At 38.0% G+C, this 15,064-nt stretch overlaps 1 protein-coding gene across 4 annotated transcripts in view; it reads right to left on the bottom strand.

Annotated features, from left to right (window-relative positions):
• The window catches only part of FERMT2 (FERM domain containing kindlin 2), an 89,866-nt gene that overhangs the window by 23,691 nt on the left and 51,111 nt on the right, over positions 1 to 15,064 (bottom strand). For 2 of the 4 annotated variants that reach the window (XM_055130800.1, XM_055130801.1), the window contains exons 4-7: positions 6,233 to 6,367; positions 3,007 to 3,039; positions 2,451 to 2,676; positions 2,233 to 2,335 (exon numbers count right to left, since the gene is read on the bottom strand). In XM_055130800.1, the coding sequence (XP_054986775.1) occupies positions 2,233 to 2,335; positions 2,451 to 2,676; positions 3,007 to 3,039; positions 6,233 to 6,367 (497 nt within the window). The remainder of the gene's footprint in view (positions 1 to 2,232; positions 2,336 to 2,450; positions 2,677 to 3,006; positions 3,040 to 6,232; positions 6,368 to 15,064) is intronic. The other 2 variants (XM_055130802.1, XM_055130804.1) reach the window with 1 other exon arrangement.

Raw genomic sequence — 15,064 nt, 5'->3', positions numbered from 1 at the left:
ACTTTAAACTAAAAAAGTTTTTATAAGAAGGGAAAAGTAAACAAAAATCCTATCACTTGTGTCAAAATCTGTCAAATATTATTTTAATAATTATTTCTATTAATTACCTTTCTCTTTTATTTTGTTTTACAAACTACTGAGAGTATTTTTTTTTTTTTTTGCTTTTTGTGTCACACCTGGCGATGCACAGGGGTTACTCCTGGCTCTGCACTCAGGAATTACCCCGGCGGTGCTCAGGGGACCATATGGGATGCTGGGAATTGAACCTGGGTCGGTTGCGTGCAAGGCAAACGCCCTACCCGCTGTGCTATCACTCCAGCCCCAATACTGAGAGTATTTTTTGAAAGAATTCTTCAGTAATTTTTCTTAGCCGACTCTCCCAGTGACTATGTCCATTGCAAATATTTAGAACTACTGACTTTAGAATTCAACATTCCCCCATATCTTGTCTACAGATTTTTTTATTACCTTATAAACAGTATGTGCATTTTCTCATTGTTTTCTCTTATTCAATTTTAATTTGTAAAATATGATAAATACTGAAATTAATTTAATTTCACTTCTCCCATTAAGCATGGGTGTGTGTGTGTGTGTGTGTGTGTGTGTGTGTGTGTGTGTGTGTGTGTGTGTGTGCGCGCGCACGCGTGCTTGGACGAGCCTCATGCATGAAGGAACCAGCAGAGGAACCCAGGTGTGTGGGACCTGGGGCTGAGATCTCCAAGCCTACCTGGATCAGGACTGGGCCTCTTACGCCCAGATCCCCCATTTTCCAGTAGCTAGGCAATCCCACCCACAAACTGCCTCCAGCACTATGTAATCCCAGCAATGGCCAACATCCAGAGACTATAAAATCAAGCTCCCAAACATCTTATAGCCTAGTTCTCCCTCTCAGAGAACCTGGCAAGCTACTGAGAGCTTCCTGCCCACATAGGAGAGCCTGGCAAGCTCCCATGGCATATTCATATGCCAAATACATTAACAATGATGGGTCTCATTCTCCTGACCCTGAAAGAGCCTCTAATGCAGCACCATTGGGAAGGAAGAGTAAAGAGAGTTTGTTAAAATCTCAGGGCTAGGATGAATGGAGACGTTACTGGGCCTGCTTGAGCAAATCAACGATCAACGGGATGACAGTGATAGTGATAGTAATTATTTCATAGGTTAACCAATAAAAGTCTAGACCAAAATTTAGGTATGAAAAGGATGAGATACACTTCTAGAGGTGAGAGGGGCACAAAAGATCCAAGTATTTAAGTTACTGGGTTTTCTGGAGAAAATACTCTAGATTTTTACAGAAGACTTAACTTGGTGTAGGGACAAGCCCCCAGCAATGCTTAGAAGCTTTGGGGTAACTCCCAGCAATACTTGGCCTGGCAGTATAGAACATATGTTGGTCTGGTGTTAGGGCCTGCAATCTAGTGCTGCTACTTTCTCTTTGGTCCCAAACTTAAATCTTACCATAGAAGCAAAGTCCTTCAGTAGTACAAATGGCACTAATCATTCAATAGTGAAAACATGATACAGTGTTTGGCTATTAAACAGGAAGGAACAGTCTTAAGAAAATTTTTTTAAGGAATGGAAAACTTTTGTTTTTGTTTTTCCCCCTGCCTCTAAAGCAATGCTTAGAAGCTTGGGGGACCTCCAGGTGATGCTAAACTAACCAAGACAGTAACTCAATGCGAGTGCCTGAGGGTACTGTGCTGCTTAAGACCCATACAATGGGGGATTTTCCAAGTTACTGAGCCATCCTGGCAGTGCTCAGGGATGTCCATGACCACAGTCAGTGGTGCTTACAGGCATCCAGTACTGCCTGGGGCACCATATGGTGCTGGGGATTGAACCAGGATCAACCCAATGCAAGGTATGCACCCTTACTCCTGTACTATTCTCTGGCCCTGAAAAGTAATTCATAATATAGTGTAAAAAAAATAAAAAGAATCTAAAACTTGGCTAATTGTGTAGTATCAAACTAATAACTTTAAAAAAATTACTCCCCATGGTGATGCACTAAAAAAAAAATTACTGAAAATTCAAAGTATATTTTTTCAAAAAAGAAAAGGCTTAGTTATGTTTCTGACCAAACAAAACAATAAACTTAAAATATAAATACCTTTGTCTAAAGTTTTAGAGGTTCATAGCAATCAAGACTTGCTGTGGATAAATGACTCCTTACATTTCAAATAAAACAGAAAAGCAAATGGAAAAAGCGAGAGCGCTCTAAACCCTCGGTACCTTTGGATTCAAATCAAAAAAGCTGTAATACTTGAATCGGAGCAGCAAGGCTTCATTTTCCTTCACATCTTGTTCCATAAGAGATCTTGAAGAATCAAGCCACCTGGATAAATTAACAAGAGCAGTGGAACAAAGCAAGACAGTGAGTAAAATACTTCTACTTCTAGTTGAAGTTTAATAAAGAAATTCTTCAATGATCCATAGAATTTAAAACATACCCTTGATTGATTTTTGCTTTATCAAGAAGAGCTTGAGGCTTGAACATTTTTGCCAAGATTTCTGGAGATGTGATTGGCTGGCTGAGAGCAAGTATACCAGGATTACCTTCTGACAAAGCACTGTCACCAAACCAAGCAGAAGTCGGTGACAAGGGGCTTCCATCATGAGCATCGTAAGTGGGGGTCATTGTTTTACTATAAAGTCCTGGGCTTGAATATATGCTTCCTAATAGATAACAATGAAAAATACGTCCTCAGTATGAAGCATTGTATTAATTTTCAACAATAAAAGCTGATAATGACACAAAGCAATTGTGAAGCTCAAGCTTCATTCTGAAAGAAAAGCTTTAGTACATGATTTTACCTATTTTAAAAATGTGAACATTACTCGCATTATATTAGAACACATAATAATAATGCAAAAGAAAGATAATTAATTTGGTGGAAATTTGTGGGGGCGTGGGGGAATCAGTTCAAGAGATTTAGAAGGTAAGTTAGAGATCCAGCTGAAGCAGACAGACCAACACTTTCTGGTTTTAGTTGTGGAAAGTCTCACCTTTCAGAGGGCCAATGTAAAGAACATCAGTGCCTATAGGAAAGGAAAGAAAGGAATTCAGAAGGTAAAGGAAAGCAACAATAGAAGACAGAAACAAAAGATTGAAAAGAAAATAGGGAAAAGAAAATACGGATTTTTTTTCCTAGCTATATATGGAGACATGTTTATCTTGTGATTGCTTAGTATGCATAGAATAGAGTTCAGAATATTAAGTGAAAAATGTCTCTCCTCCAAGTCCTCATTCTGACCACTTTTTGTTCATAAGTCATAATTTTAAAAAAGAAACTTAAATGTGTATCATACCGTTAATGGGTGATGGAAAGAGAATGGCTGTTTTCTGACCAAATTTAGGAATATGCGCAGAACTATCTTCTTTATTCTCTAACTTCCCACACTTACCTTCTGCAGCAACAGAAACCACTGCATATGGAAAAGTGGGGTTAATGCAAGATTTTTTAGCTGTCATGACCTAGGCTAGGAAGAGAACACAAAGGTTTTTGAAAAAGTCTCTTGCTAACCAAAGGAAATTTTAGCTTATGTTCCTAAAATATGTTCTTTCAATGTTTACACAAATGCAATTCGTAAAATCTGAACATTCTTAACATAAGTAAGCAGCAAAGGGAGCTATAAATTCACTTTTTATGAATCTTTAAAGAACAACACAAAGATATGCAGTGATGGTTTTTCCTTTTTGCAGTGTCTACTGAACCCAGGTCTCCCACATGTAAGGCATGTGCTATACTGCTGTCCATCTCCTGACCCCTAGTCACGTTTTTTTTTTATTATTGAATCACCATGAGATACAGTTATAAAGCTTTCAATCAGGTTTCAGTCATACAATGTTCCAACACCTATCTCTCCACCAGTATACATTTCCCCACCAAAAATATCCCCAATATCCCTCCTGACACCCAAAAAAAGCTAGAATCTAAGTTACAGAACACATGTGAAAGGGTAACTTGCATGTCCCCATTTATTTAAAATGACCAAGAACATAATTTCAGCTCAGCTTGCCAAAGACAACTTCTGCTAGAGAATTTACATATAAATAAGTGTGAAAAATACTATCATTTAGGCAGAATCTTCTTACTGTTAAAGGATCTAGTGAATGTACCTTTTACTATATCTGAAAATTCAAAATTCAGTCCTAGTATGAATTATACTCAGAATTAAGTAAAGTTAGAATTTGACAATTTTCTCTAAAATTTTTCTAAAATAGAAAATACATTCCCCTAAATCATACAAGATTTAATAGACAGTCACATACAAAAACCTCAATTACTTATACTTGTATACTCTACATGTCATTGTTAATAATCTTGTTAGACACTAAGGGAATAGCCCAGTTACTACTCCCAGAACCCTATTACTTTCATTTTAGAGGAGCAAGCTGAGGTACAGAAAGATTAAATAACTTGCATAATGTCAGGAGCTATGAAGTTGCAGGCCAAGTCATAAATCAAGAGTCCAGCTACAGCTAATCACACTGCCTCCAAGGTATTATAACTTATTTACCAAGTTTGTGAACATTTATTCAGAGTTTTGTTTTTGATGTCACCACTGCTATTGCAAACACTGCTTCTAACAAACATTTCTGCACTTATTTCCCAATTCTAACAGCTAGGTCAGAGGCTGTGTGCATTTTAAATTCCTTTAAAGTCTCAGTTCAGTGATAAAGTCTCAGTCCAACAAGCTTCTGTTAAAAACATGTGAAGCAGAAAAATAATGTAGGGTAGAATAGAGCAGCATATTTAGTAATCAATAAAATATGAGTTTGCTAAACATGGAAAAAAATAACCTAACAGTTTTAAGCAGGAGAAATAAGAGTTCTACAAACACTAGTCACAGGCTGCCTGCTATAAATATTTAAAAACCCATGTCAGCTATTAGCTGAGAGTCCTGCTGTATTTTAACAAAACAGAAATTGCTTTATAACTGTCATTCTGAATTATTTATTAAAAAATCATTTAGGTCACATGTTTACAATACTGTTAACATTGATGGGGTTTTGTTTTCCCCTCATCCCCTCACCCTCCCACCCCACCTTCTACTCCCCGCCCCAGTACTTATAAAATTTTGTAATTTAGGAGCAATGCTGGTGTTTGTTTTTCTTTTATCATGATATTGTCTATTCCCTTGTTTTATTTTCTATATACCACAGCTGAATGGGATCATCCAGAACTTGTCCTTCCTCTGATTTATTTTGTTTAACACAGTTATTCCACATCGATCCAAGTAGCAAGTAAACTGCAAGATTCCATCTTTATTCATCTATCATCGGACATTTGGGTTGTTTCCATATGTGAACTATTATACTCAGCACTGCTGTGAATATAGGTATACATGTTCTATTACTAGTTTTTGAGAAATCTCCATTCTGTTTTCCAGTGAGGCCAAACCAAACATTCCCTTTCACCACTAGTGACTAAAGTTTCCTTTTTTCCAACACGTCCCTGCTAACATTGTTTCTCCAGGCTTTTTGATATAGGCCTCTCTCGCTGATAAGAGGTGGGTTTCTCATTGTGTTTGCCTAATGATGACCACTTCTGTCTACTGGCCATCCTAATGTCCTCTTTATGAAAATGTCTGTTCATCTCTTCTCCCCGTTTTTTAATGGTGTTATTGGATTTTCTGTTTCTATGTTTTGTGAGTGCATTATGTATCTTTGACATTAATTGCTTATCTGATGTACTGTGTGCAATTATGTCCTTCCATTCAGCAGGCTGTCTTTTTATGGTAGTCCAAGTTTCGTTTTGTCATATAAAACTTTTCTCCACTATTACAGTTTTGGAAGTCATCACCATAGCAGTTAGGCAAGCAAAACAATTAGAGAGGTACAGGACCAGCATATGTGAAGCTAAAAGGTTTTAAGTGACCTGATGGAAGTAACAATTTCTTGAATAGTAATGTTTTTTCACAGAACTTAGCAAAAAAGAACTAAATACTACTGTCTAACAAAGCAAATAACTGAGCCTCCTAAGGTACTATTGCTTACAGACTTTCGGTGAGTATAGAACCAATCTTTCTCTTTATTGACACAACTGAATTATTAACACCTGATACAATGATCTGTCTAGGACAGACTCTGGTAGTAATTTCATAGTTGAGCTGAAAGATGCTAATAATATTTCTTTTCACTTGTCCAGTCTCCTGAAGTACACTTTCTAAAGTTCACCCATCCATGGTTTTCATACTCAGTTTTGGCTCTCTCAGAGTCTTGACTCACCTGATCCCGGTGTTATAAGAGGTCCCTCTAACTCAAGTGCTTCATCTTCAGACTGATCATCTAGTTTTTTCTTTTTTTTCTTTGTTGGATCTCGGGGTTTCTTTAAGAGAGAAAGTTCTTCAGGGTGTCTGATGTCTGTTAAGACAAAAATTGAATTATTCCAGTACAAAACAAAACAAAATGTAAACATTCTATGTCTATTAATCCATTTCTAAATTTGTAATTTCCATCTGTATATGATTTGCCAAGTATTAATACCTTGTAAGACTTAAGAATGGCATCTGAGAAACTAATCTAACAATCCAGTAATTCTCCTCCTAGATATCTATTCAGACAACACAAAAACACTAATTTGAAAATATACATACACCTTGAGTTGCCATTTGCTACTACCAAGAAATGACCCATGTACTCAACGACAGATAATAAAGATGTAGTATACATACACAATGGATACTAGTTTATTATAAGTGAAGATGAAATCTTGCCTTTTGCTATAATATGGATAGAACCAGAGTATCCTTCTAAGCAAAATAAATATTGGGTGATCTCACTCATATGAAGTAACAAAGCAAGGGAACAGATAATGTCTGATAAAAATAATGTTGGACTCTGACCAGAGAACTGTATATTCCCTAAGGGAAGTGAAGGGTGGCTGAAAGGGTCCAATGGATGGTGATGAAAATCTATTGAGCATGGTGTGCTTATACTGTATCCCTAAAACATTTACATTCTTATAATCCATGCTACCTCAATAAAACTATTTTTTTTGGTTGTTGGGTCACACCTGGAGATTCACAGGGGCTACTCCTGGCTTTGCACTCAGGAATTACCCCTGGCAGTGCTCAGGGAACCATATGGGATGCTGGGAATTGAACCTGGGTTGGCCGCGTGCAAGGCAAACGCCCTACCCGCTGTGCTATTGCTCCAGCCCCAATAAATTTTTTTTTTAATTTACCAAAATATTCTGAATTCATAACTATCTAATAAATGTAGTTATCTCCAAGTAGAAAGATAATAGTTTACTAGGATACAGAAAGTAATAGAATTCTTATTTATATATAATTTCTTATTTAAAATTTCAGTTAATTCAAACTCTTCTCTTATGAATAAAATAAGCACATATCTCTGTGTTTACCCTACTCATTTTTATGTGAAGTCTAATTCAAAGATTAAATGAAACTAATAAAAGGAACTGGATAATTCAAATGAATATATCATATTTATATATTATATGCATTATATACCATGCCCATAAATTCCAAAAATTATTAACAATTTAAGTCTTCCTTCAGGTAAGCTAAGGTTTCAATGGAATTGGTTAAATTTCAAATTCTTTTTTAATACAAATTTGAAAAGTTAAATATAAAATTTGCAAGAAAATGAGATTGTGAAACAGTCAAAGGGTGAGAATAGGGCCAGAATGATAGCACAGTGAGTAAGGTGATTCCTAGCATCCCATATGGTCCCCTGAGCACTGCCCAGAGTAATTCCTCAATGCAGAGCAGGAGATAAATCCTGAGTATCACCAGGTGTGACTCTCCCCACCAAAAAAAAAAAAAAAAAGAGTAACTGGACTTTTTTCTCTTTTTTTTGTTTTTTGGGTCCCCCAGTGATGCACAGGAGTCACTCCTGGCTTTGCACTCAGGAATTACTCCTGGCGGTGCTCAGAGGACTGTATGGCATGGTGGGGATGGAACCCAGGTCGGTCACATGCAAGGCAAATGCCCTACCTGCTCCAGCCCTCATAACTGGATTTTTTAAATTCCTCTTTCCCTCTCTCCCCTACCACTCCAGGAGTATGGGGAAAGACTGCAATTACTGGCTAAAGGATAAGACATCTACATGAATGTAACAGAAAAGAGGGACCAGAAATAAACCCACGTGTAGGTCATCAATTATTCTGGACAAAAGCGCAATGCCAATTTGAAAGGAAAAGGAAACTTTTTCAAAGTGCTGAACAATGAGAGTCATAGATATCGCTTTAAAGCACTAACACAATATAGAAAAAATTAATCCTAAGTGGATCACAGAGAAAAAGAGAAAATTAAGCAAAGATCTTTTTTCAAAAAACTATTTTTACTGAATCATTCAGATAGATCCTTACAAAATTATTCATGATTAGATTTCAGTCATATACTGTTCCAACACCCATCCCTCCACCAGTGTACGTTCTCCAGCACCAATGTCCCCAGTTTTCCTCCCATCATCGCCCCCCACACACCCCTATACTGCCTCTATGGCAGGCACTTTCCCGCCCTCCCTTACTTTCTCTCTCCCTCCTTTTGCCTCTCCACTCTCCCCTTCCCTCCCTCTCCCCGTCCTCCTCCCTGGCATTATGGTAAGCAAAGATCTTAAGGATAGCTAAGTATACTGAGACAAGATGCTTATAATTAACAGCCAGGGAAATATAAATTAGAACCATGCAACAGCATTATACACCTATCAGAGTGCTCTATAACTATTAATAGCTAGTTTTGCTGAGGATGTAGAACTCATACCAAACTGGTAAGAATATTTTACCAAACTGGTAAAATTAGGTAACTAAAAAAAATACATTTAGGGGCTGGAGGATAGTACAGCGGGTAGGGTGCTTGCATTGCCTTTCATGTGGCCAACCTGGGTTCAATTCCCAGCATCCCATAAGATCCCCCAAGCCTGACAGGAGTGATTTCTGAGTGGAGAACCAAGAATAAGCCCTGAACACCACCAGGTATATCCCCAAATCAAAAACAATTTTGCAGTATCTTAAAAAGGTAAACATCCAACTCATACAATTCATTACTTAAAAAAAATAAAAAGCAGCCTTTAATAGCTTTATTGCACTGTAGCACTGTTGTCCCGTTGTTCACTGATTTGCTCGAGCAGGCACCAGTAACGTCTCCATTGTGAGACTTGTTACTGTTTTTGGCATATTGAATATGCCACAGGTAGCTTGCCAGGCTCTGCCATGGGGGTGGGATACTCTCAGTAGCTTGCTGGGCTCGCTGAGAGGGAAAGAGGAATCGAACCCGGATTGGCCGCATGCAGTGCAAACGCCCTACCCGCTGTGCTATTGCTCCATTAATTATAGCTTTATTAATATATCCAAATTTAAAAGAACCCAAATGACAAACAAAACGAGATATTTTCAGCGCTGGAGCAATAGCACAGTGGGTAGGGCGTTTGCCTTGCATGCGGCCGACCTGGGTTCGATTCCCAGCATCCCATATGGTCCCCTGAGCACTGCCAGGAGTAATTCCTGAGTGCAAAGCTAGGAGTAACCCCTGTGCACTGCCGGGTGTGACCCACAAAGAAAAAACAAAAAACGTGGTATTTTCATCTGTGAGATTACTACTCATAAAACGGGACAAACTCTTCAGGAGAAACAATATGAATGGCTCTATCTCAAAGTTATACCAGAAGAAATCTATGAGAAAAATTTACATTATCTCTCCTCTGTTGAAAAGGGGGAACTGTAATGAGGTAATTTTATTAATAAAGTTCCAAAAAATGATAACAAACATATAGTGACAGGATATTGACAGTTTCGGGCTAGTAAAAAAGGCTGACAGAGGAGCCAGCGAGTAGTACAGTGGGAGGGCACTTGTCTTGCACATACATAGCTGACCTGGGTTTGATCCCCAGCATCTTACAAGGTCCCAGAGCCTGTCAGGAGTGATTTCTGAGTGCAGAGCCAGAAATACCACCTGAGCATTGCCGGGTGTGGCCCAAAACAAAACAAAAACAAAAAACAAAAAAAAAAGGGGGGTGGGCTGAGGGAAAACTTCAGTAATATTTATCTTAAAGTTAGCAAAGCAATGCATACCCTTTATGCAATTTAAACTCATACCCTTTATGCAATTTAAATTGCATACCCTTTATGCAATTTAAACTCAAAGGTTTTCTTCTTCTCCTATAGCAACATATAAAGACACCTTGCTTCAGACATAATTTGGGTGGTTGATTCATCAGTACTAATTGTTATGGTTAGATTCAGAAACTCAAAAGATTTCAGCTATCTCTTGTGAGTCATTACTAAGAGAATAAAATCACTTCTAGGGCTGGAGCATTAGTACAGCAAGAAGGGCACTTGCCTTGCATTTGGCCAACCTGGGTCCCATTCCTGACACCCTACGTGGTCCCCTGAACAAGCCAAGAGTGAGACCTAAGTGCAGATCCAGGAGTAAGGCCTGCGCACTGCTGGGTGTAGCACCCAGCTAAAAAAAAATTTAGTTAGATAATTTTTCAAATAAGACTTAATGTACTAAGACCTACACCTAATGACTTACAAATTGTACTTTTAATTCTCAGTGCACTTTTGAATTTAAATTCCATCACTGGCATGCAGGGAGCAAAAAAAGCACTAGAAAATTCCAGGCCTCTGAACATTTAGTTATTGTCCACACTGCCTTGGTATTTCGAAGGGGTAGTGTATTAGTCATCTTTACCCATTCATTGTTCAAAAGTAAATTGTTTACTGGCATATGGTAAAAAAATTTTTAAAGTATAAAAGGACACAAAATGAATCATGCAAGAGAGCAATGCCATGCTTCTGTCATATTCACCGTAGTTAAGTTTATTAGAACAGGACAAAATAAGACATAATTTAAAAGAGGCTCCCAAAAGTTTCTGCTATGTCTCATCTACTTGACTGAACATGATTGATTCACCAAAGTATTTAGTCCTAGGTCATTTCCTGTCCAGCTCACAAACCAGCTATTAATGTCGCTGCAAGAATAAACATTGCTAACTAGCTTTTTGGTCATTCATATAACTAGATGAAGGCGCTCTCAATGAAATCTGCCAATGGGAGTAGATCATGGAGTTAAAAATAACAACAGTAAAAATACAAGCTTGTATCACACTCACAGAAACTCTTAGCTGTTCAGGAATCTTAGCTGCTTTTTTTTTTTTACAAAAGATAAAATGATGGACAGAAAATACACTTACTGACATAATTCATTTGCAACACACAAATATTGAATCGCTGTAATGTACAATATAACCAGTATGTGAAATATATAGTAACTAAGAAAAAAACCTGTAATCCTGGTTCCAACTTCTTGAGAACTTGGTAGTGTAAAGAAAAAGGAGAGAGAAAATGGCATCTTCGGGGTATAAAAATAGTACATTGGGCAAATAATTTGTATCGCCTGCCCCTGACCTGGGCTCCATCTCTAGTACCCAATATGGTCCCCAGAGTCCAGGAGTATTCTGAGTACCGAGCCAGGAGTAAGCCCAAGCACTGCTAGATGTGGCCCAAAAATCAAAAAAGGAAAAAATAAATTAAAAGTGACTTATTTCTCCAGTGACAGGAGGGTTCAACAATTAAACTAGGAAAATCATTAGACTTCACAACTAGTGGAGTCTGTGAGTAAGTAATTTTTATTTCATTCAACAACAAAAAAGAGCAAACCAATTTCCCTTCACACATGGAGAATTATCTTTTTTGATAAAAGATTCCAGGACTTCTTTGTTCACTCTGTCTTCTATCAGGAAAAAAATTAAAATAATTTCAAAATTTAACATATAGGCCTGATGAAGAGCATAAGAAATAAAGCTAGGTTTATATTAAAAATACATTAAAAAGTGGGCATAGCACAGTAAAATGTCTTCTTACATTTATGCTAAACTTAATAATTCAATAATAAGTCTTTTTGAGTAATTACACAATAATCAAAGATCCTCTTTATATTAGAATAATATTCTAGGGCCGGAGCAATAATTCAGCGGGTAAGGGCATTGCCTTGCATGTGGCTGACCCGGATTCGATCCCTGGCATCCCATATAGTGTCCCAAGCACTACAAGGAGTAATTACTGAGTGCAGAGCCAGGAGTAACCTCTGAGAATCCCCAGGTGTAACTCAAAAAGAGAAAGAATATTATATATGCCAATGAGTAAAAAGCAAATCTAGTAAAGATAGCCTATAATACTATTATTTTTAAAAATGAATGATGGGAATAAGGCACACAGAAGGGTTATCAGGTAAAATAACGTTCAGATTTTATTTTTAAAGCAAGTTTTTATGATGGAGGAGAATGAACAATCTGGTGCATGATGTGTTGTTGCAACTATGCATGCATGAAATCCAGTATTATAAATCACAGTGCCTAAAGTAAAAAAAAAAAAAATTGAGGAACCAGAATGACAGTACAGTTATTAAGAAGGATTGTATGGTGGTTAAGGATAGTTAAATGGTTGCCTTGCATGCAATTGACCCTGGTTTGGTGCCTGGCACCACATATGGTGCCCCTCTGTGCTCTGTAATCCCTAAGCATAGTCAGGGATAAACTCTGAGCACTACTGCCAAGTGTGACCCCAAACAAAACTGTCACTGTCACTGTCATCCCATTGCTCATCAATTTGTTCGAGAGGGCACCAGTAACACCTCTCATTGTGAGACTTATTGTTACTGTTCTTGGCATATCCAATACGTCACGGGTAGCTTGCCAGGCTCTGCCGTGTGAGTGCAATACTCTCAGTAGCTTGCCGGGCTCTCTGAGAGGGGTGGAAGAATTGAACATGGGTTGGCCTCATGAAAGGCAAACGCCCTACTGCTGTGCTGTCACTCCAGCCCCCAAACAAAATAAAAAACAAACAAAAAAAGATGTAACTCTTACAACTCAGAAGAGATCTATGAAGGATACAGCCAATCTTCACTTTCATACTCAAAAGTTTTATCTATTTATACAATTTGTGTAAATTTCATCTGCTTTTGTCCACTCATCCACCCATCTTTCCTTATTCAACAAGAACCATTTAGAATACCTTATAAGAAGAAACTGAACAGCCCTGGGGAAAAGATCTTTTAGATGCTAACATTTAGCTACCCTAAGTCTAAATACCTAAAGAAGGGAGATCTAAACTCATTTAATGCACAGCTTCCCGGTAGGTATTTGTAGAGTCCAATTCTTTTTTTTTTTTTCTTTTTGGATCACACCCAGCAATGCTCAAGGGTCACTCCTGGCTCTGCACTCAGGAATTACCCCTGGCCATGCTCAGGGGACCATATGGGATGCTGGGAATCGAACCAGGGTTGGCCGCGTGCAAGGCAAACGCCCTACCCACTGTGCTATCACTTCAGCCCTGTAGAGTCCAATTCTTAAATGTATGAATAGACAATGACAGACAATTGAGAAAGACTTTTGTGGTAGGCAAAATTCTAGAAACATTCCTTGAATTTCCTGTTTCTATCACACACTAATCTAGGGGTGCTCCAAAGAGACTTTGCAAGTGGAATTAAGGTTACCAATCAGCTGATTTTAGGAGATGCAATGTAATCACATGAAATCTAAACAGACAGGAAGGCAAAGAATCAAGAAGGACATCTTTGGTGAAATAGGAGCCATAAGAGAAGAGGTTAGATATATTAGCAGAGTAACAAAGATGGGACTTGCTGTTCTTGGCTTGAGAAATGAAGAGCGAGAAATGAAGAGCCAGCTGAAGTCTTCACCAGCTGAACTATGCTAGTATCTGTATTTTTAACCTACAAAAAATGTGAGATAATAGATTCCTTATGCTTTTAGTCCACTAAGTTTATGTTAACTTGCTAAGGCAGCAATGGAGAATTTGTAAAGTTTCTGAAATGAAACAAATGAGAAGAAAAACAAAAAAAGAACATGGGTTGGAGAGACTGTAGAGAGGTTAAGGTATTTTTGCCTTGCCTATAGCAAGGCAATATAGTCAAACTGCCTATAGTTTGATACCTGGCACCACATAGTTCCCTGAGCACCAAGCACAGAGCCTGGAGTAAATCCTGAGTACCACTGGGTGTGCCCCCTTCACTGCCCCCTCCTACACACAAAAGAAACTACTTCTGGAAACAGGTTAATGCAGAAAACAGAAGAACAAAACAAACATTTATAATTCTCGGGGCTAGAGTGATAGCACAGCGGGTAGGGCGTTTGCCTTGCATGCAACCAACCCGGGTTCGATTCCCAGCATCCCATATGGTCCCCTGAGCACCGCTAGGAGTAATTTCTGAGTGCAGAGCTAGGAGTAACCCTTGTGCATAGCCAGGTGTGATCCGAAAAGCAAAAATAAAAACAAAAAAAACCCATTTATAATTCTCAGAAATAAACAAGATATCAATGATATCTATACGATGAATAACAAAGACAGGGAAGAATTCTATAAATTATTTTGTTGAGGTTTAGTAAATCCACAAAATAAATCTCAAATGTGTTCATAAATACCTGCGTAACAAGAATTCAGATACAAATATAAAACACTGAAAACTCAAATGATAGCCACAATAAAAATGTTCAACAGAAGAAAGATGAAAGTTAGATAAGGGACCCAGACAGACACTACAGCGTCCCATATTGTCCCCTGAGCACTGCCAGGTGTGGCCAAAACACTAAAAGAAAGTGGGGAGGGGAGGAGGAAGGAGGTGAGAGAATGGGAAGGAAAACAAAATGTCTATGGATGGATGAATATAGTGTACTAGGTGCATTTGTGCTTATACACATACACGCATACATATAAACAAGCAATGTATTCAAATACTATTTCTCAGCCACACAAAAGAATGAAATTTTGCCATTTGCACAACTATGATAAGTGAACTGGCACAATGAAATTAAGACAAACACTACATAATTTCACTGATATGAAAATCTGGTAGTTGCCAGTAGGAAAGGGGGCCTGAATATGGTGAAATGGGCTAAGGGGCTCAACATATGGAGACAAATGAAGACTAGATTTTTGGTGGTAGTCACATGCACTGTATACAGATGATGAATTATAATGCTGTACCCCCAGAAACTTAAAATCAATGCTACCTCAATAAAACTTTACTTAAAAAATAATTGCAACAACAAGAAATAAGAACATTATTAAGACTCTAA

The sequence above is a fragment of the Sorex araneus genome, chromosome 3 (genome assembly GCF_027595985.1).
Source record: "Sorex araneus isolate mSorAra2 chromosome 3, mSorAra2.pri, whole genome shotgun sequence".
In the NCBI taxonomy this organism is placed as follows: domain Eukaryota; kingdom Metazoa; phylum Chordata; class Mammalia; order Eulipotyphla; family Soricidae; genus Sorex; species Sorex araneus.
The sequence above is the reverse complement of the archived record's forward strand: the minus strand, read 5'-3'. Positions and strand labels throughout refer to the sequence as shown.